General features: G+C 43.8%; 1 protein-coding gene across 4 annotated transcripts in view; it reads left to right on the top strand.

The window, feature by feature from the left end:
* LOC106569134 (voltage-dependent R-type calcium channel subunit alpha-1E) overlaps positions 1 to 21,140 on the top strand; it is a 73,683-nt gene extending 52,543 nt beyond the window's left edge. For 3 of the 4 annotated variants that reach the window (XM_014140141.2, XM_014140140.2, XM_014140143.2), the window contains 22 exons: positions 3,386 to 3,397; positions 3,817 to 3,913; positions 4,328 to 4,488; positions 4,812 to 4,949; positions 5,191 to 5,392; positions 7,947 to 8,111; positions 8,357 to 8,467; positions 8,600 to 8,680; positions 9,263 to 9,382; positions 9,585 to 9,650; positions 9,750 to 9,841; positions 10,011 to 10,185; positions 10,414 to 10,541; positions 10,752 to 10,848; positions 11,119 to 11,236; positions 11,498 to 11,605; positions 11,706 to 11,806; positions 13,968 to 14,077; positions 15,831 to 15,933; positions 17,610 to 17,745; positions 19,967 to 20,136; positions 20,342 to 21,140. In XM_014140141.2, the coding sequence (XP_013995616.1) occupies positions 3,386 to 3,397; positions 3,817 to 3,913; positions 4,328 to 4,488; positions 4,812 to 4,949; positions 5,191 to 5,392; positions 7,947 to 8,111; positions 8,357 to 8,467; positions 8,600 to 8,680; positions 9,263 to 9,382; positions 9,585 to 9,650; positions 9,750 to 9,841; positions 10,011 to 10,185; positions 10,414 to 10,541; positions 10,752 to 10,848; positions 11,119 to 11,236; positions 11,498 to 11,605; positions 11,706 to 11,806; positions 13,968 to 14,077; positions 15,831 to 15,933; positions 17,610 to 17,745; positions 19,967 to 20,136; positions 20,342 to 20,887 (3,037 nt within the window). In that variant the 3' untranslated portion in view covers positions 20,888 to 21,140. The remainder of the gene's footprint in view (positions 1 to 3,385; positions 3,398 to 3,816; positions 3,914 to 4,327; positions 4,489 to 4,811; positions 4,950 to 5,190; positions 5,393 to 7,946; positions 8,112 to 8,356; positions 8,468 to 8,599; positions 8,681 to 9,262; positions 9,383 to 9,584; positions 9,651 to 9,749; positions 9,842 to 10,010; positions 10,186 to 10,413; positions 10,542 to 10,751; positions 10,849 to 11,118; positions 11,237 to 11,497; positions 11,606 to 11,705; positions 11,807 to 13,967; positions 14,078 to 15,830; positions 15,934 to 17,609; positions 17,746 to 19,966; positions 20,137 to 20,341) is intronic. The other variant, XM_014140142.2, reaches the window with a different exon arrangement.
* Positions 21,141 to 22,493: the final 1,353 nt, after the last annotated feature.

Raw genomic sequence — 22,493 nt, 5'->3', positions numbered from 1 at the left:
GCCAAAACATTTACAACAAATATATATAGACATAGTAAAATAAATAATAAAAGTGTGTGGAACTCTACTCACGCTGCGCTTTGGTCCACTCATTATAACGAACGTGACAGAATATCCCACCACTACAGGACCAAGCAGCGTGCCATGGAGGAAAAGGAGAGCTTGACATGGGAGGAAATAATGGGTGGATGCGAGACCCTTCCTTGGCGGGAGTCGCCTAGGGGGACAGCGACGATTCCGGGGTTCGCGGCCACAGAAACCCCAATAATTTTTTGGGGGGGGGGGGCACAGGGGGCGGTCGGTCGAGCCGAGGAGAGAGCCAGAGACCGTCGGGGAGTCGATGGAGCAGTGTGAGGAAGGAGATCGGAGAGAGATGTTGGTTAGGTGTATTCTGCAGCGCATTCGCCCTGAAGAGCGTGTCATAAGTCCGGTGAAACCTGTGCCGGCTCCACGCACCAGGCCTCCAGTGCGCCTCCCCAGTCCGTACGTCCTGTGCCGGCTCCCTGCACTCGCCCTGAAGAGTGTGTCACCAGCCCTGAGTCCTCTGCGCCGGTGCCCAGTCCAGGCACGGCGTCCAGTCCCGCTCCATGGCCGGAGCCTTCCTCTGCTCCGGTGCCCAGTCTGGGCATGGCGTTTAGCCCAGCTTCATGCCCGGATCCGCGGTCTGAGTGGGTGCTACGTCCCGAACCGGAGCTGCCACCGACGCCAGTTGCCCACCCTAACCCTCCCCATCCAGGTGCAGGTTTTGTGGTCGGAGTCTGCACCTTTGGGGGGGGGGGGGTACTGTCACGCCCTGACCATAGAGAGCCCTCGGGGTTCTCTATGGTGTTTTAGGTCAGGGCGTGACTAGGGGGGGTTTCTAGGTTTTATTTTCTATGTTGGTGTGAGTATGGTTCCCAATTGGAGGAGGCTTATGATCGTTGCCTCTAATTGGGGATCATACTTAGTGTGGTCCTTTTCCCACCTGCGTTGTGGGATATTGTTTTTGTTTAGTGCTATGTGCGCTACGAACTGCACGTTCGTTTATTTATTTGTTGTTTGAAGTTTCACCTCAATGAATATGTGGAACTCTACTCACGCTGCGCTTTGGTCCACTCACTATAACGAACGTGACACAAAGTTTGGACACCTACTCATTCAAGGGTTTTTCTTTATTGTTACTATTTTCTACATTCTAGAATAATAGTGAAGACATCAAAACTATGAAATAGCACATATAAATGAATGATGAAGTAACCATAAAAGTGTTAAAAAATCTAAACATATTTTGGATTTTAGATTCTTCAAAGTAGCCACCCTTTGCCTTGATGATAGCTTTGCACACTCTTGGCATTCTCTCAACCAGCTTCATGAGGTATTATTTTCAAAAAGTCTTGAAGGATTTCCCACATATTCTGAGACTTGTTGGCTGCTTTTCCTTCACTCTGCAGTCCAGCTCATCCCAAACCATCTCAATTGGGTTGAGGTCAGGGGATTGTGGAGTCCAGGTCATCTAATGCAGCACTCCATCACTCTCCTTCTTGGTCAAATAGCCCTTACACAGCCTGGAGGTCTGTTGGGTCATTGTCCTGTTGAAAAACAAATGATAGGCCCACTAAGCGCAAACCAGAAGGGATGGCGTATCGCTGCAGAATGCTGTGGTAGCCATGCTGGTTAAGTGTGCCTTGAATTCTAAATAAATCACTGACAGTGTCACCAGCAAAGCACCCCCACACCATCACACCTCCTCCTCCATGCTTCACGGTGGGAACCACCGTACTCGTACTCTGTGTACGTACTCTGTGTCTCACAAAGACACAGTGGTTGGAACCAAAAATCTTGAATTTGGACTCATCAGACCAAAGGATAGATTTCCACCGGTCTAATGTCCATTGCTCGTGTTTCTTGGCCCAAGCAAGTCTCTCCTTCTTATTGGTGTACTTTAGTAGTGGTTTCTTTGCAGCAATTCAACCATGAAGGCCTGATTCACGCATTCTCCTCAGTTGATGTTGAGATGTGTCTGTTACTTGAACTCTGTAAAGCATTTATTTGGGCTGCAATCTGAGGTGCAGTTAACTCTAATGAACTTATCCTCTGCAGCAGAGGTAACCCTGGGTCTTTCTTTCCTGTGGCGGTCCTCATGAGAGCCAGCTCTTGAAATGTTCCGGATTGACTGACCTTCATGTCTTAAAGTAGTTTTCTCTTTGCTTATTTGAGATGTTCTTTTACCAAATAGGACTATCTTCTGTATACCACCCCTACCTTGTCACAACACAACTGATTGGCTCAAATGAATTAAATTAAATTAACTTTTAACAAGGCACACCAGTTAATTGAAATGTATTCCAGGTGACTACCTCACGAAGCTTGTTGAGAGAATGCCAAGAGTGTGCAAAGCTGTCATCAAGGCAAAGGGTGGCTACTTTGAAGAATTTCAAATATAACATATATTTTGTTTTGTTTAATACTTTTTTTGGTTACTACATGATTCCATATGTGTTATTTCATAGTTTTGATGTCTTCACTATTATTATACAATGTAGAAAATAGTAAAAATAAAGAAAAACACTTGAATCAGTAGGTGTGTCCACACTTTTGACTGGTACTGTATGTTACAGTACATGTGATAAGGCCACACAGAGATAATTACAGATACATGTGATAATCTGAAGTACCCAAAAAGGCCACTGGATCTCATCTGATAAAATTCCCCCAAAATGAAAGTTAGCAAAATTATGGTACTTTACTGGTAAACTTTTCCAGTATTATACCCTTCCTCTGCAACCCTAAACATGAGTCACACAACGCTTCTGCTGCTGGATGAGTAATCACACTGACTCACTGTAGCAGAGTAGCAGAACTTATATTATATACTGCACTGTAGCATATCTCAACATATATTATGCGTCTTCTAGTTGATGCCTCATGCGGTGATTGAAATATTGTAATAACTCTTTCCCTCTGACAAGGGGCGACAGGTAGCCTAGCGGTTAATAGTGTTGGGCCTGTAACCGAAAGGTCACTGGTTTGAATCCCTGAGCCGACAATGTTAAAAATCTGTGGATGTACCCTTGAGCAAGGCACTTAACCCTAATTGCTCTGCATAAGAGCATCTGCTAAATGACTAAAATGTAAGTGGACATGTTACTGAACTTTCAGTCTTTTGTAGGCTAACAGGCTAATAACATAATCAAGTAGAGTAGTTAGCGCACACAGGATTTAGTTCTGGGTTGCGAGGTTAATGAATGTGTGCTTCTCCCCTGCCTTGTATGTAGATATGACTGTGTGTTGATTTCTCTGTTGTGGATATAGCTGTGATCCTCTGAGCGGTGCTCGTTGTGGATCTCTTTTTATGTTTCTATTTCTCTGTTGTTCCTGTGGAATTTATCACTGTTGGGGCTTCCAGGAATGTGATTGGGTAAAGCACACACTTCTCATTCTCAGAAAATTCTCAATGAATTCTCATGCACTTCTCATCGAATTCTCATGCGCTTCCCATAGAATTCTCATGTAGTTCTCATACAATTCCCTGTTGCACTTCTTATTGAATCCTCATACACTTCCCATGCTTTTTGTACACGATTCACCATGTCTATTTTCTGATACTCACTCAGCTACACATATTTTACATTTTTTACTGAATTCAAATTACAAAAGATGAATTAAGACCTTCTTTGTTAATTTGTGTGAACACTTGTGTGTTTGTGAGATTTGTGTGTGTGTGTGTGTGTGTGTGCTCTTGCTCGTGCATGTGTGTGTGCATGCGTGCATGCATGTGTGTTTGTGTTTCTTCCCTGTGAGCCCACAGTACACTAAAACACATGTCTGCATCAACAGAAACAACAAAGGCAGAGACATCAAAACCATCAAGTCCCTCAGGGTTCTGAGAGTCCTACGACCTCTGAAGACCATCAAGAGACTCCCCAAACTCAAGGTACCATACTGTACTGTGTTTATGTTCATATACCAACATGGTTGGGGAATTTCAGTTTACTTCCTGAATTGACTGAATTGAAATGGAATTGACCCCAACCCTGTCTACCAATGCCAATGCTTTGTTGACCTTGGCTCCCCTTACAGGAAAAACACATGATTTCACATGTGGAAAATCACATGATTTCACATGTGTAGTTTCATGTTATCACATGTTGCTTTACATGTTGTCACATGTTATCACATTAACTTTGCGTTAAGATCACATGTGATATCCAAGTGGTTTTTCCATAAAGGTCCTTCATTAAAATGAATTAAATCTTTCAAATCTTTCAGGGAATTTCCAGTGAGTGTGGGTTTTTACCTTCTATCAGTGGAACCATGTATCCTCTCCTCCTCTCCTCCTCCTATACAGGCGGTGTTTGACTGTGTGGTGACGTCTTTGAAGAACGTCTTCAACATCCTCATTGTCTACCAGCTCTTCATGTTTATCTTCGCTGTCATCGCTGTTCAGCTTTTCAAGGGAAAGTTCTTTTACTGCACTGACAGCTCCATGGACACAGAGAAGGAGTGCCAGTGAGTCCAACACAGATGTACAGTACGCCAGTGGAGGCTGCTGAGGGGAGGACGGCTCATAATAATGTCTGGAATGGAGTATAATGGATGGAATGGACTGAATGGAATGGTATCAAATACATAAAAAACATTCCAGCCATTATTATGAGCCGTTCTCCCCTCAGCAGCCTCCACTTACAGTACAAACACTGGAACAAACAAAGACAACAAATCGTTTACTTATTCACAATCGTCCACACAACACCCATTTCAAATTGGTGAGTGATCAGAGGAATCCTTACCTCCTCTGTCTCTGTCCTTTAACCTCTATTCTGTTCTCACAGAGGTTACTACATTGACTACGCTCGAGACAAGAAGGAAGTGAAGAAGAGGGAGTGGAAGAGGCATGAGTTCCACTATGACAACGTGTGCTGGGCTCTGCTCACTCTCTTCACTGTTTCAACTGGAGAGGGCTGGCCGCAGTAAGTCCCTGATGTTCCCAGCACTATGCTCTAACACAACATGAATGCAACTGATATGGGATTCAGAGAGACTGTTGACATTTGCATGTTACTATTCCCTCCCTCTCTCTCTCTCTCTCTCTCTCTCTCTCTCTCTCTCTCTCTCTCTCTCTCTCTCTCTCTCTCTCTCTCTGTCTCTCCTTCTCTCTCTCTCTCCCTCCCTATCTCTCTCTACTTTTTTTCTCTCCCTCCTTACCTCCAGGGTTCTGCAGCACTCTGTGGACGTGACAGAGGAGGACATGGGTCCAAGTCGGGGCAACAGGATGGAGATGTCCATCTTTTACGTTGTCTACTTTGTGGTCTTCCCTTTCTTCTTTGTCAACATCTTCGTCGCTCTCATCATCATTACCTTCCAGGAACAGGGTGATAAGATGATGGAGGAGTGTAGCTTGGAGAAGAACGAGGTACAGGACAGAAAAGCAGCACACAAATGCACTCCCATTCTACTATAGCTTAAACATACTCCTGGACCCCATCACCCCAGAATTTGACTTAGTGAATAGGTGCTGCCAGCAGTAGACCACAGGAGGTTGGTGGCACCTTACTGCTGGACCCCAGGAAGAGTTGCTACTGCCTTGGCAACACTAATGCGGATCCATAATAAACCCCAGGAAGAGTAGCTACTGCCTTTGCAACACTAATGCGGATCCATAATAAACCCCAGGAAGAGTAGCTACTGCCTTGGTAACACTAATGCGGATCCATAATAAACCCCAGGAAGAGTAGCTACTGCCTTGGCAACAGTTAATGGGGATCCATAATAAATACAAATACTCAACTTGTACATACATTCTTACAACACAAAAATAAACACAGGATATTATGAAATTGATTCACTTAACAGTGGTTCCCAAACTTTTTATAGTCCTGTACCCTTTCAAACAGTCAACCTCCAGCTGCCTACCCCCTCTAGCACCAGGGTCAGCGCACTCTCAAATGTTGTTTTTTTGCCATCATTGTAAGCCCCATCCACACACACACTATACGATACATTTATTAAACATAAGAATGAGTGTGAGTTTTTGTCACAATCTGGCTCATGGGAAGTGACAAAGAGCTCTTATAGGACCAGGGCACAAATAATAATAATATAATAATCAATAATATTGCTCTTTATTTAGCCATCTTACATATAAAACCTTATTTGTTCATCGAAAATTGTGAATAACTCACCGCAGGTTAATGAGAAGGGTGTGCTTGAAAGGATACACATAACTCTGCAATGTTGGGTTGTATTGGAGAGAGTCTCAGTCTTAAATAATTTTCCACACACAGTCTGTCCCTGTATTTAGTTTTCATGCTAGTGAGGGCCGAGAATCCACTCTCACATAGGTACGTGTTTGCAAAGGGCATCAGTGTCTTAACAGCGTGATTTTCAAGGCAAGAAACTCTCAGCGCAGCCCTATCCAGAAATCTGGCAGTGGCTTTTAATTAAATTACATTTTCACAGAACCGCTTGTTGCAATTTCGATGGGGCTCTCTTGTTCAGATATCGGTAAGTGGACTGGAGGCAGGGCGTAGCGCTGGTGACAGGTGAGCTCCAATACGAGCAGCCTGGTGACCTAGAGGCCCGAGAGGGAGCACACGTGACAGTAAGCTTGAGTTCATTTTTACACAATAAATCATACAATGATGGAAAGACCTGTGTGTTGTCCTTGTTAATGCAGACAGAGAAGAGCTCCAACTTCTTAATCATAGCCTCAATTTTGTCCCGAACAGTGAATATAGTTGCGGAGAGTCTCTGTAATCCGAGATTCAGATCATTCAGGTGAGAAAAAACATCACCCAGATAGGCCAGTCGTGTGAGAAACTCGTCATCATGCAAGCGGTCAGACAAGTGAAAATTATGGTCAGTAAAGAAAACTTTTAAGTTCGTCTCTCAATTAAAAAACATGTCAATACTTTGCCCCTTGATAACCAGCTCACTTCTGTAAAGCATTACATAGTCGCTGCCCATATCTTTGCACCATTTTCACTGTAGTGTCCAAAACGTCTTTCAAGCTGTCAGGCATTCCCTTGGCAGCAAGAGCCTCTCGGTGGATTCTGCAGTGTACCCAAGTGGCATCGGGAGCAACTGCTTGCACGCGTGTTGCCACTCCACTATGCCTCCGTCATGGCTTTTACGCCATCAGTACAGATACCAACACAAAGTCCATTTGATGTCACAAAGCTGTCCAGTACTTTAAATATATCCTCTCATGTTGTCCTGGTTTCCAGTGGTTTGCAGAAGAGGATGTCTTCCTTAATTGACCCCCCATAAATGTAACGGACATATACCAGGAGCTGTGCCGGGCCCGCCACATCTGTTGACTCATCCAGCTGTAACGCATATAATTCAGTGGCTTGTATGTGAAGCAGTAATTGTTTCAAAAATCTCCTGCCATGTTACTGATGCGTCGTGAAACAGTGTTGTTGTCTACTCGAAAGTCGTCTTTATTCTCACTCCAAAAACTCCTGTGGCTTATTTTTCAAATTGTCTTGTTTAATTTCTCAATGTCTGCACAAGAGTGAAGGTGTCCCATGAGAGAGTAATGGTTAATGTGACTGGATGTTAATTACTTGACTAGGCTACCTGTATTTGACATTGTGTTGTTATTTCGCTGAACACTAGATGGTTTAATTTTATTTTTGGCAGTGAAACGAGGCTACTCATGCGAGAAAAAAACCTCACCCAAATGTATAGCCCCGTTGGAAAATAAAAATATACTGTTTGAAAATGTGAAGAAAAAAATGTAAGTTATTATTTATTTATTTTTTTAAAATGTGAATCACATTTTTATTTGGCGTACCCCCAACGGCATTGCGTACCCCTGGGGGTAGGCGTACCCCAGTTTGGGAATACCTGACCTACAATAACCATCTTGCTACCTTGATCAGATATACACATTTGATTGATCACAATAATCTCACAGTTTCATTCCTGATTTCTTCCTCTTCTTTTTATTCTCTCTCCGTCAGAGGGCATGCATTGACTTTACCATCAGTGCCAAGCCCCTGACGCGTTACATGCCCCAGAACAGACAGACCTTCCAGTACCGACTGTGGCACTTTGTGGCGTCACCATCGTTTGAGTACACAGTGATGGTCATGATCGCCCTCAACACTGTGGTGCTCATGATGAAGGTATGAAACCTATGTCTTTGTAACACAGTTTATAAACATGACATATGTGCAGGCCTTTGTTAGAATTTAGTTTCACTCTCAAAGTCTCAAATCCATAGAAGCAATCCCAGTGTAACCCTCTTTGTCTGATAACAATTGAATATGACACATCTCTGTCTCTTTGTATTAAATATGTAACCCACTTCTTTGCCATCACTGTTCGATACATCCCGGTCTCACTCTGACTGTGTCCTGTTTGTCCGCAGTACTACTCAGCTCCAGCAGCGTATGACACGGTACTGAAGCACCTGAACACAGCCTTCACCGTTCTCTTCTCCCTGGAGTGTATCCTCAAGATCATGGCCTTTGGTTTTGTGGTGAGCAAGACAACAGGACTAAACTGTCCAACTGGGAAAATGAATGTCATGGTAGCATGTTATGGTAGAATTGTTTCCATTCAAGAAAGAAGGCTTGCTTTTGTATAATGGTGCTCATTTGCCCCCTGACAGAACTATTTTCGAGACACTTGGAACATTTTTGACTTCATCACTGTGCTCGGCAGCATCACTGAGATCATTGTGGATTTACAGGTAATGTTTCACTTTAGCTCTTTAACCTTTACTTCATAACCACTGTGATTCATGAGCTGGTAATGCTGTAAAGCTTTTTCTCTCAGTAAAAATAGGCTATTAAAGTTATAAACTTACTGGTTCACTTACTCGCCATCAATCAAATCGATCTCTATATATCCCTATCTGCCTATGGGTATGTTCTGTCTTCTCTGTCCCGGACACTTCTCTGTTCCGTATATGGCTTGCCGTCTCCACCTTGCCATCGTACATCAATTTTATGTTTACTGTATTTATATAGAATATTCTGTATGTTGACTTTGTGTAAATTCCTCTGTCTGTATTGTATCAGTACGTTTGTCTATTGCAGTGGAGGCTGCTGAGGGGAGGACGGCTCATAATAATGGTTGGAACGGCACAAATGGAATGGCATAAAACACCTGGAAACCATATGTTTGATGTATTTGATACCATTTCACCTATTCCGCTCCAGCCATTACCACGAGCCCGTCCTCACTAAGTCAAATTCTGGGTATGTATAAATGTACTTGGTGAATAAAAGTGATTCTGACTTCTTTATTTCCTGTGGTCTGTCTATCTCAGTCAATAAACACATTCAATATGAGTTTCCTGAAGCTGTTCCGGGCTGCCAGACTGATCAAACTGTTGAGGCAGGGCTACACCATACGAATCCTGCTCTGGACCTTTGTACAATCCTTCAAGGTCAGCCATGTTCTCCCCTGCTTTTACCAACTGTCATGTCCACTTATATCCGACTTTGTTAATAGAACTAGTAGTCTGTCTTTATTTTGTATGTGCCTAGTCCCAGCTGGCCATTGCACACACAGATGGGACTCGGCTGCTGGTGTGTGTTCTTGGGAAAACCAAATCATTCTTCTCTATTTGTATCTCTTCTTTGCTCTAGGCTCTTCCTTATGTTTGTCTGCTCATCGCCATGCTGTTCTTCATCTATGCCATCATTGGGATGCAGGTAAGACCTCCAAAGCTTATATGCTTTACAATGGTAACTTCAGCCACAAAAAGGATGTTGTATTGCGGCTTCATGTGTTTCTCACTTGATCCACACAAGGTGTTTGGAAACATCAAACTGAACGATGAAAACCATATCAACCAGCACAACAACTTCAAGACCTTCTCTGGTGCACTGATGCTTCTCTTCAGGTGGGTGCATTGAGAAGGAATCAGAAGCTGAGACATATTCAAAACTATAAATAGATTATTTTGCTGACTGATGAATTCATATATCGGTTCATGTTTAATAGACTAATTGGTTGATAAATTGCTTGCTTGCTTGATTAATTGACTCATTAATTGACTAATTTATTGACAGGAGTGCGACGGGGGAGTCATGGCAGGAGATCATGCTATCGTGTCTGGGGGGGCAGGAGTGTGAGCCAGACTCCTCCATGGCACCCATGACCATGTCCCCTGACCACGAGGGAGGCTGTGGTACTGACTTTGCCTACTGCTACTTTGTCTCCTTCATCTTCTTCAGCTCTTTCCTGGTGAGGACGCTGCAGGAATAAACTTTTTCTCCTTTCCTCCACTCTTTCTCAGCACTCTTTCTCTCCCTCACTGTCTATTTTTCTGATACACAAGAGCAATTTTTGATAGTGCTACACAGATACACAAAAGTTATTTTTGGGATTGTATGCACAGATATGTGGACATCAGTATTGTACATACACACATGCTATCTCTCACACGTCCTCTCCTCTTGTGTGACTCTGTAGATGCTGAATCTGTTTGTGGCTGTGATCATGGATAACTTTGAGTATCTGACCAGAGACTCTTCCATCCTGGGTCCTCATCACCTGGATGAGTTTGTCCGTGTCTGGGGAGAGTACGACCGCGCTGCATGGTGAGAGAGAAGACACCACCATGTCTCAACTCTTCCCAGCAGAGGACAGTGTATTGACTCTCTAAAAGCGAAATAGGCCTGAACTGCCTTAATTCCTGTGTTAGACTGGCCAACGTCTTCTGTTTCAAACTCCAAATGAATGCCTTAACCCTTACCTTTTCTCCTCAACTCTCTCTTTCTCCTTCCTAATTTTCCCTGTTTCTTCTGTAGTGGGCGTATACACTACACCGCCATGTATGAGATGTTGACCCACATGTCTCCACCCCTGGGCCTGGGGAAGAAATGCCCCAGAGGTATGGCCTACAAGGTATGGAAGAAACACTTACTTTATTTTATTCATTTAAATTTAGGATAGACACATTTTTTACAGTTGTTTCACTGTAAAGCATGTGGAATTCTCTCTATCTATCTCTCTCTCTCTCTCCCTCCCTCCCTCCCTCCCTCCCTCCCTCCCTCCCTCCCTCCCTCCCTCCCTCCCTCCCTCCCTCCCCTCCCTTTCTACTGCCCTCCATCTCTATCTCTCCCTCCCTCCCTCACTCTCTCTCTGCCCATCCCTCCTTCCTCTCTCCCTCCACAGAGGCTGGTGTTGATGAACATGCCAGTGGATGAGGACATGTCAGTCCACTTCACCTCCACCTTGATGTCTCTCATCCGCACCGCTTTGGAGATCAAGATCGCGCGAGGTCAGGGAATGAGTTGAGTTTAAAACCACCACGCCTTACTGCATTTGCATCATTTTTCCAATTTAGACTTGGTCTTCCATCTTGAGCCTGGAGATCCACACTGCCTAGGGCATGCAGACTTTTGGTCCAGCCCAGTACTGGTAACACACCTGATTCAACGTATAAATGGCTTGATGATTGGTTGAGTAGTTGAATCAGGAAATTCAGAAACATTAACCATTTCCCCTGTCTGTGTATAATGGCTGAATAAAGATCTATTGTAATGTGGTCCAGGTGGGGAGGACCGAGTAGCTCTGGACACTGAGCTACAGAAGGAGATCAGTGTGATATGGCCATACCTCCCCCAGAAGACCCTGGATGTACTGGTGCCCATCAACAAAGGTCAGACCCACATTGGAGAGAGACATGGAGAGGTAGACCTGGGAGGCAGTCAGTCAGTCAGTGACTAGCAATCTAATCTAATCTAATCTGTGTTTTACAGATTCTGACATGACAGTAGGTAAGATATATGCCTCCATGATGATCATGGACTACTTCAAACAGAACAAAGCCAAGAAGCTGAGAGCGCAGCTGGAAGCACAGGTCAGCTATACACACCATATACACATTATATACACTGAGTGTATTATGAACACCTGCTCTTTCCAAGACATAGACTGACCAGGTGAATCCAGGTGAAAGCTATGATCCCTTATTGATGTCACTTGTTAATTCCACTTCAATCAGTATAGATGAAGGGGAGGAGACAGGTTAAAGAAGTATTGTTAAGCCCTGAGACAATTGAGACATGGATTGTGTATGTGTGCCATTCATAGGGTGAATGGGCAAGACAAAATATGTATGTTCCTTTGAACAGGGTATGGTAGTAAACTCAGCAAAAAAAGAAATGTCCTCTCACTGTCAACTGCGTTTATTTTCAGCAAACTTAACATGTACATATTTGTATGAACAAACAAGATTCAACAACTGAGACATAAACTGAAGAAGTCCCACAGACATGTGACTAACATAAATGGAATAATGTGTCCCTGAACAAAGGGGGGGTCAAAATCAAAAGTTACAGTCAGTATCTTGTGTGGCCACCAGCTGCATTAAGTACGGCAGTGCTTCTCCTGCTCATGGACTGCACCAGATTTGCCAGTTCTGTGAGATGTTACCCCAATCTTCCACCAAGGCACCTGCAAGTTCCTGTACAATTCTGGGGGGAATGGCCCTCGCCCTCACCCTCCGATCCAACAGGTCCCAGATGTGCTCAATGGGATTAAGATCCGGGCTCTTCGCTGGCCATGGCAGAACACTAACATTCCTGTCTTGCAGGAAATCACGCACAGAACGAGCAGTATGGCTGGTGGCATTGTCATGCTGGAGGGTCATGTCAGGATGAGCCTGCAGGAAGGGTACCACATGAGGGAGGAGGATGTCTTCCCTGTAACGCACAGCATTGAGATTGCCTGCAATGGCAACAAGCTCAGTCCGATGATGCTGTGACACACCGCCCCAGACCATGATGGACACTCCACCTCCAAATCGATCCCGCTCTAGAGTACAGGCCTTGGTGTAACGCTCATTCCTTCGACGATAAACTCGAATCCGACCATCACCCCTGGTGAGACAAAACCATGACTCGTCAGTGAAGAGCACTTTTTGCCAGTCCTGGCTGGTCCAGCGACAGTGGGTTTGTGCCCATAGGCGATGTTGTTGCCGGTGATGTCTGGTGAGGACCTGCCTTACAACAGGCCTACAAGCCCTCAGTCCAGCCTCTCTCAGCCTATTGCGGACAGTCTGAACACTGATGTAGGGATTGTGTGTTCCTGGTGTAACTCGGGCAGTTGTTGTTGCCATCCTGTACCTGTCCCGCAGGTGTGTATCGGATGTACCGATCCTGTGCAAGTGTTGTTACACGTGGTCTGCCTCTGTGAGGATGATCAGCTGTCCGTCCTGTCTCCCTGTAGCACTGTCTTAGGCGTCTCACAGTACGGATATTGCAATTTATTGCCCTGGCCATATCTGCAGTCCTCATGCCTTCTTGCAGCATGCCTAAGGCACGTTCACGCAGATGAGCAGGGACCCTGGGCATCTTTCTTTTGGTGTTTTTCAGAGTCAGTAGAAAGGCCTCTTTAGTGTCTTAAGTTTTCATAACTGTGACCTTAATTGCCTGTCATCTGTAAGCTGTTAGTGTCTAAACGACCGTTCCACAGGTGCATGTTCATTAATTGTTTATGGTTCATTGAACAAGCATGGGAAACAGTGTTTAAACCCTTTACAATGAAGATCTGTGAAGTTATTTGGATTTTTACGAATTATCTTTGAAAGACAGGGTCCTGAAAAAGGGACATTTCTTTTTTTGCTGAGTTTAGGTGCCAGGTACACCGGTTTGTGTCAAGAACTGCAACACTGCTGGGTTTTTCACGCACAACAGTTTCCTGTGTGTATCAAGAATGGTCCCCCACCCAACGGACATCCAGCCAACTTGACATAACTATAGCAAGCATTGGAGTCAACATGGGCCAGCATTCATGTGGAAGGCTTTCAACACCTTGTAGAGTTCATTGCCTGATGAATTGAGGCTGTTCTGAGGGCAAATGGGGGTACAACTCAATATTAGGAAGGTGTTCTTAATGTTTTGTACACTCAGTGTATATACCTCTGTCCTCTTCTGTATGACATTATCAAGGCATCTGGCATCTGTTGACACAACTTAGTGCCTGTAGTGATGTATTTCTTGGTGTGGTCTCCTCTACAGAAGGCAAGTCTGATGCCGTTCCAGCGGCTGGATGCCTCGACCCTCTCTGAAGACATTCTGTCCAATGCCCAGCCCCTGCCCTGCATGTCCCACAGTGCTGGCTCCGCCCTGTGAGTCAGTCCGTGCGTGCAGGCTTGCTTGCATTCATGTGTGTGTGTGTGTGTGCGCCTTGCGCCTTTAGTAAGTATTTGTGACCGACCCCCTCGATTCGGCCTTATGTGGCAATTTTTTTTTTTAAATACGTTGGATTAAAGTAGAGACGCAGAGCTAAAAAATTGTATATCATACACTGCAGTTGAGAAACAATGGGAAAGTAATTCTGCTTTGAAAGTTGATACTTGAAACTTGTAACCCCACTTTTGAGAAAATGGCCCTGGAATGTTTTGATACACCTACTGGAGAGCTTTTCTTTGTCTACACCCATTCAGCACCGTTCACACCCTCTTAAGCCTTAGCCCCACCCATCTCTTTAAAGATTCACATGTGAGGCCATGTGGTAAACACACGCTATATCAAATAAAATCAAAGTTTATTTGTCACATGCACAGGATACAGAAGTGGTTACTTGCATAGTAGTAATATCTAAAACAGAAAGTGTCCAGATAAAAATATTGTATAAATATTTTATCATTATTAGATGACACTTACCTGACACGCTTGTCTAAATTGATGGGTCATGTGAAGGAAATGCTTTAACCACCCCTCAGCCACATCTAGCTAAGTGTATGGGTCACTATTGTCTAGACATGTACACATGTTCATGAAATACAATAGATGGCCGTAATCACCCCCAGACACACCTGGCTAATTTGATGAGTCATGTAATAATCCGGCCCGAAGTGGAGTCTTTTGTTTAGACATGTAGCTAGCTAGGTAGCTAGCTAGCTAAACAATTAGCCGGCATAATCCCAACTCATACTACTACCAAAACAAACATTGTAATAGCTGTAGTATGAATCTGCAGGTAGCTAAAGCTATCAAACTAGGTTCAATGTTAGCTAGCTAACATTAGGCTATAACTAGCAATGCAAATTGATTTCTGATTCGAATAGTATTACTACACTGGTCATACACATAATGTTAGCTAGCGAGTCAGCAAGCTAACATTTGCTTGCTAACTAACAGTATGCTTTAACTTGCAATAAAAACAACTTTCTCACAAAATTAGAAACTTATTTCTGAAAATTTAGCTAGACTCTTAACATATACATTGACGAACGCTTCACAGCAGACTGGATCCATTTAACTCCATTTTGTTTGTAGCTACATCTTGTTTGGCCAGCGTTGTGTCAAGTCACTACGGTTCACACTGACCGTGGCGTGTGCAGAAAGTAGCCCATCACTTTTTTCAACTGATCTGTCGATAGCGCCTGCTAAATTCAGGGCGTCAATGTTGTTGAGAAAAGTTGCAAAACTTTTGTAGTTCTCGATGGCTAACGTTATATCTTTCAAAAATAGTGCGTTAGAAAGGACTGTCAAAACATACTGAACAGCTCACGTGATAGACAGAAGCATGCTACATGGCAGACCAATCCAAACTCATCTCCCGGCATGTCCAGCCCATCCATTACCTCAGCTAATCATGGCTAGCGGGAAGGTTCCTGTCTTTTTCCGTGACTAAACCAACTAGGCTCGTACTTTAACAATTTGATTCGTATTTATGGATGGAATACAAGTTTGTTATTAAGGCACATAAAAGTTCACATGTTCCAGAAGGCATTTCTGCCAAAAAACACATTTTGATAAAAAAGACTAATAATAATATTTTTTAAAAGTAGCGATGTGCGACATACGCCTAGTTTCCTGAAATTAGTCACATTTGAGTTTGACAGTATTTCCTCTGTGACTTGCCTCCCTCTGTAGGACCAGAGGAGGCCTGGTGGCGTTGAGTCCTCTCTCCCCCCAGGACTTGCTCAACATGCAGCCCATGACCTCTGACACGGACACCAGAAGCCAACACTCCAGGGTAACGACAAGGACCAAGTCCTATGTACTGTAGAAACACATCACAGGAGTACTGTACACCACACTAAACTATTACAACCACCAACTACACAAAGTACACAGACAAAGAAGCCTTTATATCATTTAGTAAGTGTACAATGATAGCTCTATAAAGCCCTTTGCTAGGAGCCAAAAGGAAAAAGTCAGCTATGGGCAAAATATAAAATACTGCCCGTTAAAAACCTAACCTCTTGCGGTAAAGCGCAAAATATCAACCCACATATAGACAACAATGAATCAATTACACCTATCTAATAGTAATGGTTTAATGAAGATACTAATAGTGCATCGCAGAGCACGGCATTCATGTTTCTATGTGTTTCTGTCCTTGCCTAAGTTGTAGTCTGATTAGTGGAGGTTTATAGGAGATGCAGGCATTCTCGCTGTTCATTGTGCTGTTTATAGGCTGTTTGGTTGAACTGGTCTTCAGAGTACTGTTTGCCCTATAGGAATGTTGACCCTGGATATCTGTTAGTGTTTGCCTTATTCTATGTATATTTTCACTAGGGAGTTACATGAGTTATGACGGGCTTTAAGGAAAGGTGAACTTGTCTGGCTCAGTATGTTTGGTGTATCCAGATCTGAACTTACATGAGTATGTGTAACAGTAGGCCCAATCGTTGTTCTGGTCTCGCTCTTCTCATTTATTGTTGTAGCGATGTGCTTGTGCTGCCATCTCTTGCTCTCTGACTTTCTCCTCCTGCTTGTCTCCTTGTTGTCATTGGTTATTAATCTGTGGCTCTTTGGCTGGAATGGCTTCTGATTGGTTGGTGACAATGGAATGGCCTAGGTTTGATTTACCCAATTGCAGAAAGGCCTTGCGAATTTTTACCATGTAACATTGTCTGAAGTCCTCCTTGGCTGGAACCCCAAAAGGCAGTTAGTCCCAGTACTGAATTGACCAGCCTGATCTCTACTGTACTGCACTCGATCTCTCCCCTCTCTCTGTCTCTGGTCTCATATAAGTGAGTGCAGGGGAGTGCAGTGGGTTGATTCCTGACCCACTGGAGCTCCTGTTTGGCAGGGGGCTGTGTGTACTGGCCTCCTCCATGCCTCGTCTGGCTGTAGAGTCACAGGTACTGCCCTCTGACCACACTGACTCCTCCAGGGGCTGGAAGGGCCCGGGCAGCAAGGGGGCCCCAGAGTGTGACATGCATGTCTGTGTGACAGAAGACAATGACCAGGCTACACTGGTTGTGCCGTTTAGAGAGAAAAATAGATTTTATGTGTCTTTCGTTTGCTGCTGGTGTGTCTGGAGAGATATAATCAACATGGATGTTTTTCTACAGAATGCTAGCGGTTCAGAATGGTGTTTTATTGATCCTGGGTTACTGGTATGTTTTGCCTGACCTCTCTCTCTGTCTTTCTCTCCACAATGAGTGGAGGGGGAAAATTAGGCGGTTCAAGCGTCCTAGTTGACCTGTTAATTGCCTGGAATAGTGAGCATGGATAGGAATTATGGATGGATTTCTTCCAAAGTAATAAAACATATTTTATGGTATTTGTGGGTATTTGGTTGTCTCCTCCTCTGTGTGTATGTCCGTGTGCGTGTGTGTGTGTGTGTGTGTGTGTGTGTGTGTGTGTGTGTGTGTGTGTGTGTGTGTGTGTGTGTGTGTGTGTGTGTGTGTGTGTGTGCAGACCGAGATGGCCAGTGGCTCTATGAAGCGGTCCTCGTCCACTGTGGCTGACCAGAGGGTGAATGGCCTGTGGCAGGAGGAGAAGAAAAGTCCTGATAGACTGTACAGACCACGCCACAAGAGCTACAAGGCTGCCGGTCAGTCTCCACTCTCTACTCACGTGACCTCTCCTCTTATCAGTCCCACTGGCATGATGAGGGGTGGTATTCATGTGTGGTTATTGTATGTTTAAAGAGTTATTATTTTTCCATGTCTTTTTTATGTCTTTATCCTAAGTGCATCAATGATTATCCACTTGTCATCAACATACTCTTTACTGATCTACAGTGTACTGATAACCTTAATATTTACTGATCTATAGTGTACTGATAACCTTCATATTTACTGATCTACAGTGTACTGATAACCTTCATATTTACTGATCTACAGTGTACTGATAACCTTCATATTTACTGATCTACAGTGTACTGATAACCTTCATATTTACTGATCTACAGTGTACTGATAATGTTACTATTTACTGATCTACAGTGTACTGATAACCTTCATATTTACTGATCTACAGTGTACTGATAATGTTACTATTTACTGATCTACAGTGTAGTGATAACTTTACTACTTACTGATCTACAGTGTACTGATAACGTTACTATTTACTGATCTACAGTGTACTGATAACGTTGCTATTTATTGATCTACAGTGTACTGATAACGTTACTATTTACTGATCTACAGTGTACTGATACATTACTATTTACGGATATACAGTGTACTGATAATGTTACTGTTTACTGATCTACAGTGTACTGATAACATTACTGTTTACTGATCTACAGTGTAGTAATAACGTTACTGTTTACTGATCTACAGTGTACTGATAATGTTACTGTTTACTGATCTACAGTGTACTGATAACATTACTATTTACTGATCTACAGTGTACTGATAACGTTACTGTTTACTGATCTACAGTGTACTGATAACGTTACTGTTTACTGATCTACAGTGTACTGATAACATTACTATTTACTGATCTACAGTGTGCTGATAACGTTACTGTTTACTGATCTACAGTGTACTGATAACATTACTATTTACTGATCTACAGTGTACTGATAACGTTACTGTTTACTGATCTACAGTGTACTGATAACGTTACTGTTTACTGATCTACAGTGTACTGATAACGTTGCTATCTACTGACCTACTGATCTACTGACCTACTGATAACGTTACTGTTTACTGATCTACAGTGTACTGATAACGTTGCTATCTATTGCTCTACAGTGTACTGATAACGTTGCTATCTATTGATCTACAGTGTACTGATAATGTTGCTATCTATTGATCTACAGTGTACTGATAATGTTGCTATCTATTGATCTACAGTGTATTGATAACGTGGCTATCTATTGATTTACAGTGTTTACTGTAGGCTAATTGTTCGACTTATGGGCGTAAGCATGTAGCCTCAATCCTGTCCTTTGATCATACCCTCTCTCTTTATCTGTTGTTGTCTCTCTCTGTCCCCCTCTCTCTTTATCTGTTGTTGTCTCTCTCTGTCCCCCTCTCTCTTTATCTGTTGTTGTCCCTCTCTGTCCCCCTCTCTCTTTATCTGTTGTTGTCCCTCTCTGTCCCCCTCTCTCTTTATCTGTTGTTGTCCCTCTCTGTCCCCCTCTCTCTTTATCTGTTGTTGTCCCTCTCTGTCCCCCTCTCTCTTTATCTGTTGTTGTCTCTCTCTGTCCCCCTCTCTCTTTATCTGTTGTTGTCCCTCTCTGTCCCCCTCTCTCTTTATCTGTTGTTGTCCCTCTCTGTCCCCCTCTCTCTTTATCTGTTGTTGTCCCTCTCTGTCCCCCTCTCTCTTTATCTGTTGTTGTCCCTCTCTGTCCCCCTCTCTCTTTATCTGTTGTTGTCCCTCTCTGTCCCCCTCTCTCTTAATCTGTTGTTGTCCCTCTCTGTCCCCCTCTCTCTTTATCTGTTGTTGTCCCTCTCTGTCCCCCTCTCTCTTTATCTGTTGTTGTCCCTCTCTGTCCCCCTCTCTCTTTATCTGTTGTTGTCCCTCTCTGTCCCCCTCTCTCTTTATCTGTTGTTGTCCCTCTCTGTCCCCCTCTCTCTTTATCTGTTGTTGTCCCTCTCTGTCCCCCCTCTCTCTTTATCTGTTGTTGTCCCTCTCTGTCCCCCTCTCTCTTTATCTGTTGTTGTCCCTCTCTGTCCCCCTCTCTCTTTATCTGTTGTTGTCCCTCTCTGTCCCCCTCTCTCTTTATCTGTTGTTGTCCCTCTCTGTCCCCCTCTCTCTTTATCTGTTGCTGCCCTCCTCTCTCTGTGCTCCTTGCCATGGTTTTCCTCTTCCTCATCCAGTGTCGCGGTCAGAAAGGAAGAGGCATTTGGACACAGAGAAGGAGCGCGGGAGGTCTAAAGAGCGCCGCCACCTCCTCTCCCCAGACACGTCCCGCTGTACCTCCGAGGAGAGGAGCCTGCAACCCTCACGCTCCCCTAGCCGTGAGCGCACACACCCCCTGGACAAACAGGTAGGCCACACACACGCAGGATGCTTTACCAAGGACACATATTAAAGACCCATACACCATTAGTACCCCCTGAATCCACAAACACTAGTTTAGACCAACTAGACACAAACACATACCCACATTTGAAGAACTGATAGGCCACATACACACTTATGAAAAAACAGTCAGACATCTGTATTAAATGTGTTTCCACTCTTGTGTCCAGGGCAACAGCTCCGACAGCCCCATCCCCACCTCTGAATCTAGTACCCCTAGCCGCCGCCCCCTGTCCCAGACCTCAACACGCTCCCATCCCCACATCTCCTACTCTCCTCTGGTGTGTCGCACGCACCCTCCCTCAGGGGACGATGATGATGACAGGGGCAGCCCAGAGACTCAGAGGCGAGGGGAGGCCTCCAGAGAGGGGGCAGGGGGAGAGGGACAGAGCGGGGCGAGGGGCCGTCGCCAACAGCAGGGCTCTCCCCTGCGTCGCTACCCCTCGGAGCCCTACCTGGCCCTGCAGGAGGACGAGCACAGTCTGGACCCCACCGGGTTCATGGAGACGCTGACTTTCGAGGCGGCGGTAGCCACCAGCCTGGGACGTGCTAACACGGTCAGCTCCACATCCAGCTCCAGCTTCAGCTCCGCTCGACGGGGTTCCAGGAGCGGCTGGCAGGTCCCCAATGGACACTTCCGGAAACGCCTGGCTCAGACCGTCTCTGTTGCGGGCTGTGAGCCACTCAGCGACACAGAAGAGGACGACCGCTGCTAGGAGGAGGAAGAAGTGGAGGCGGAGGAGCGGTGAAGAAGGAGCGTAGAGAGTAAAGAGTAAAAGTTGTACTACATTATAAAGGAAAAGGGACATTTGTCACTCTCTTGCATTACTACTGCATACCTGTGTGATTGTAGTATGTTTGCTCAAATGTGAGAGGAGAACAAAAATAAGAACATTGTTTTTGACTTTTGCAAGTGGAATCCCTTTCAAATCCACACAAAAAAATGTACAATAAATATCTACCCACAAATATTTGACTGTGGTTCATTTATATTCTGACTATCAAAATAAAGAGCGTAATAATAAACCTCAAATAGCCTTGGATGGACAGAAAAGAGATTAAATGAATAGAATTGTAATTTGTGTCAATAGGTATTGTCATATCTGAAGGTGTTTCTCTGGCATTGATTCAGTGTTGCTCTTAGCGGTGTGTGTGGGGTGTGAATATGTAACTATGTGCAAAATAAGGAGTAACAATATCTTTGAAAGCCATGGTTTTTGTAAATACATGTGGGGTTTTTTTCTTATAAATTTGCCACCAGTACCACTTGATTGTCTGAGTAGGATACATGGCCATAAAGAAGGGTAACTGTAAAAGTACTTTATAAATGAATGAAATGTAGTCATGTCTATGTAACAAAATACACCCAAACAATAATTGATCAAGCAATGTTTTTTCAAATTTTAGTAGAGCTGAGTTCGTTTTTGACCTTTTGCACCCTCCACCATTAGATTTCCTATCCCTTTACTGTCTACAAAGGGAACACACTTCTTTAATAAGAATCTATTCATACGTAAACCATGTAACTCCTGTTGTAATTTTTTAAAGGAATAAAACAATCATTAATACAAGCAGAAAAGTGAATGGCACATTGTCTTCTGTTGGAAATCTGTATGATTTATTTTTCTTTTTTTACCAACTTGCAGGACAATGGACAGCAGCCAACAATGTCATGAAATGTGATTGCTTTCAATAAAATTATACATTATTTTTCAGAAAAGGAATGCCTAAATATCTAGTGTGATTTGAAAGACAGGGCTTTGTTATGAACAGGACTCTAGAGAACCAAATGACTAGGACTATACGCAGAACATGGCTTCAATCCAAACCTTTATTAAGCCAATAGGAAAACCAGCAGAACCTGTGGCTGTCTTGAACCAACCTTCATCTTGTCGATGTACTGTACTGTACCTGTTTTTCTTCAGATGTTACAATATTTTTTTTTGACATTTGACTGATTCATTCCTTCTCATCTTCCGGAATCAATAACTGTCCAGAAACAATCATGAACTTTTCTTCATCAATGTAGCCATCCATGTTCTCCTCTTCTTCATTAGCCTACCACGTAATCAGTACGTGTCAAATACCTCACTGCAACTGTATATTTTCTACCTAGATTGGTTTATAAAAATACTGTATGAGCCATTACAGACAACACATGTAGGAAGATGTTTTCAACACACCTATTTTACCTGTTATTTAGAATGGTCTACTAATAATGTACAGTACATTTATACCATGATTTCTACAAGATTGTAAGAGAACATATCCCTTTCAGCTCACAACACACTTGAAGGGTGGAATAGGATATTTCTGGAATGT

The sequence above is a fragment of the Salmo salar genome, chromosome ssa14 (assembly GCF_905237065.1).
Source record: "Salmo salar chromosome ssa14, Ssal_v3.1, whole genome shotgun sequence".
Lineage (NCBI taxonomy): Eukaryota > Metazoa > Chordata > Actinopteri > Salmoniformes > Salmonidae > Salmo > Salmo salar.
Note: the sequence above shows the minus strand (reverse complement) of the source record. Positions and strands in the feature narration are given on the sequence as shown.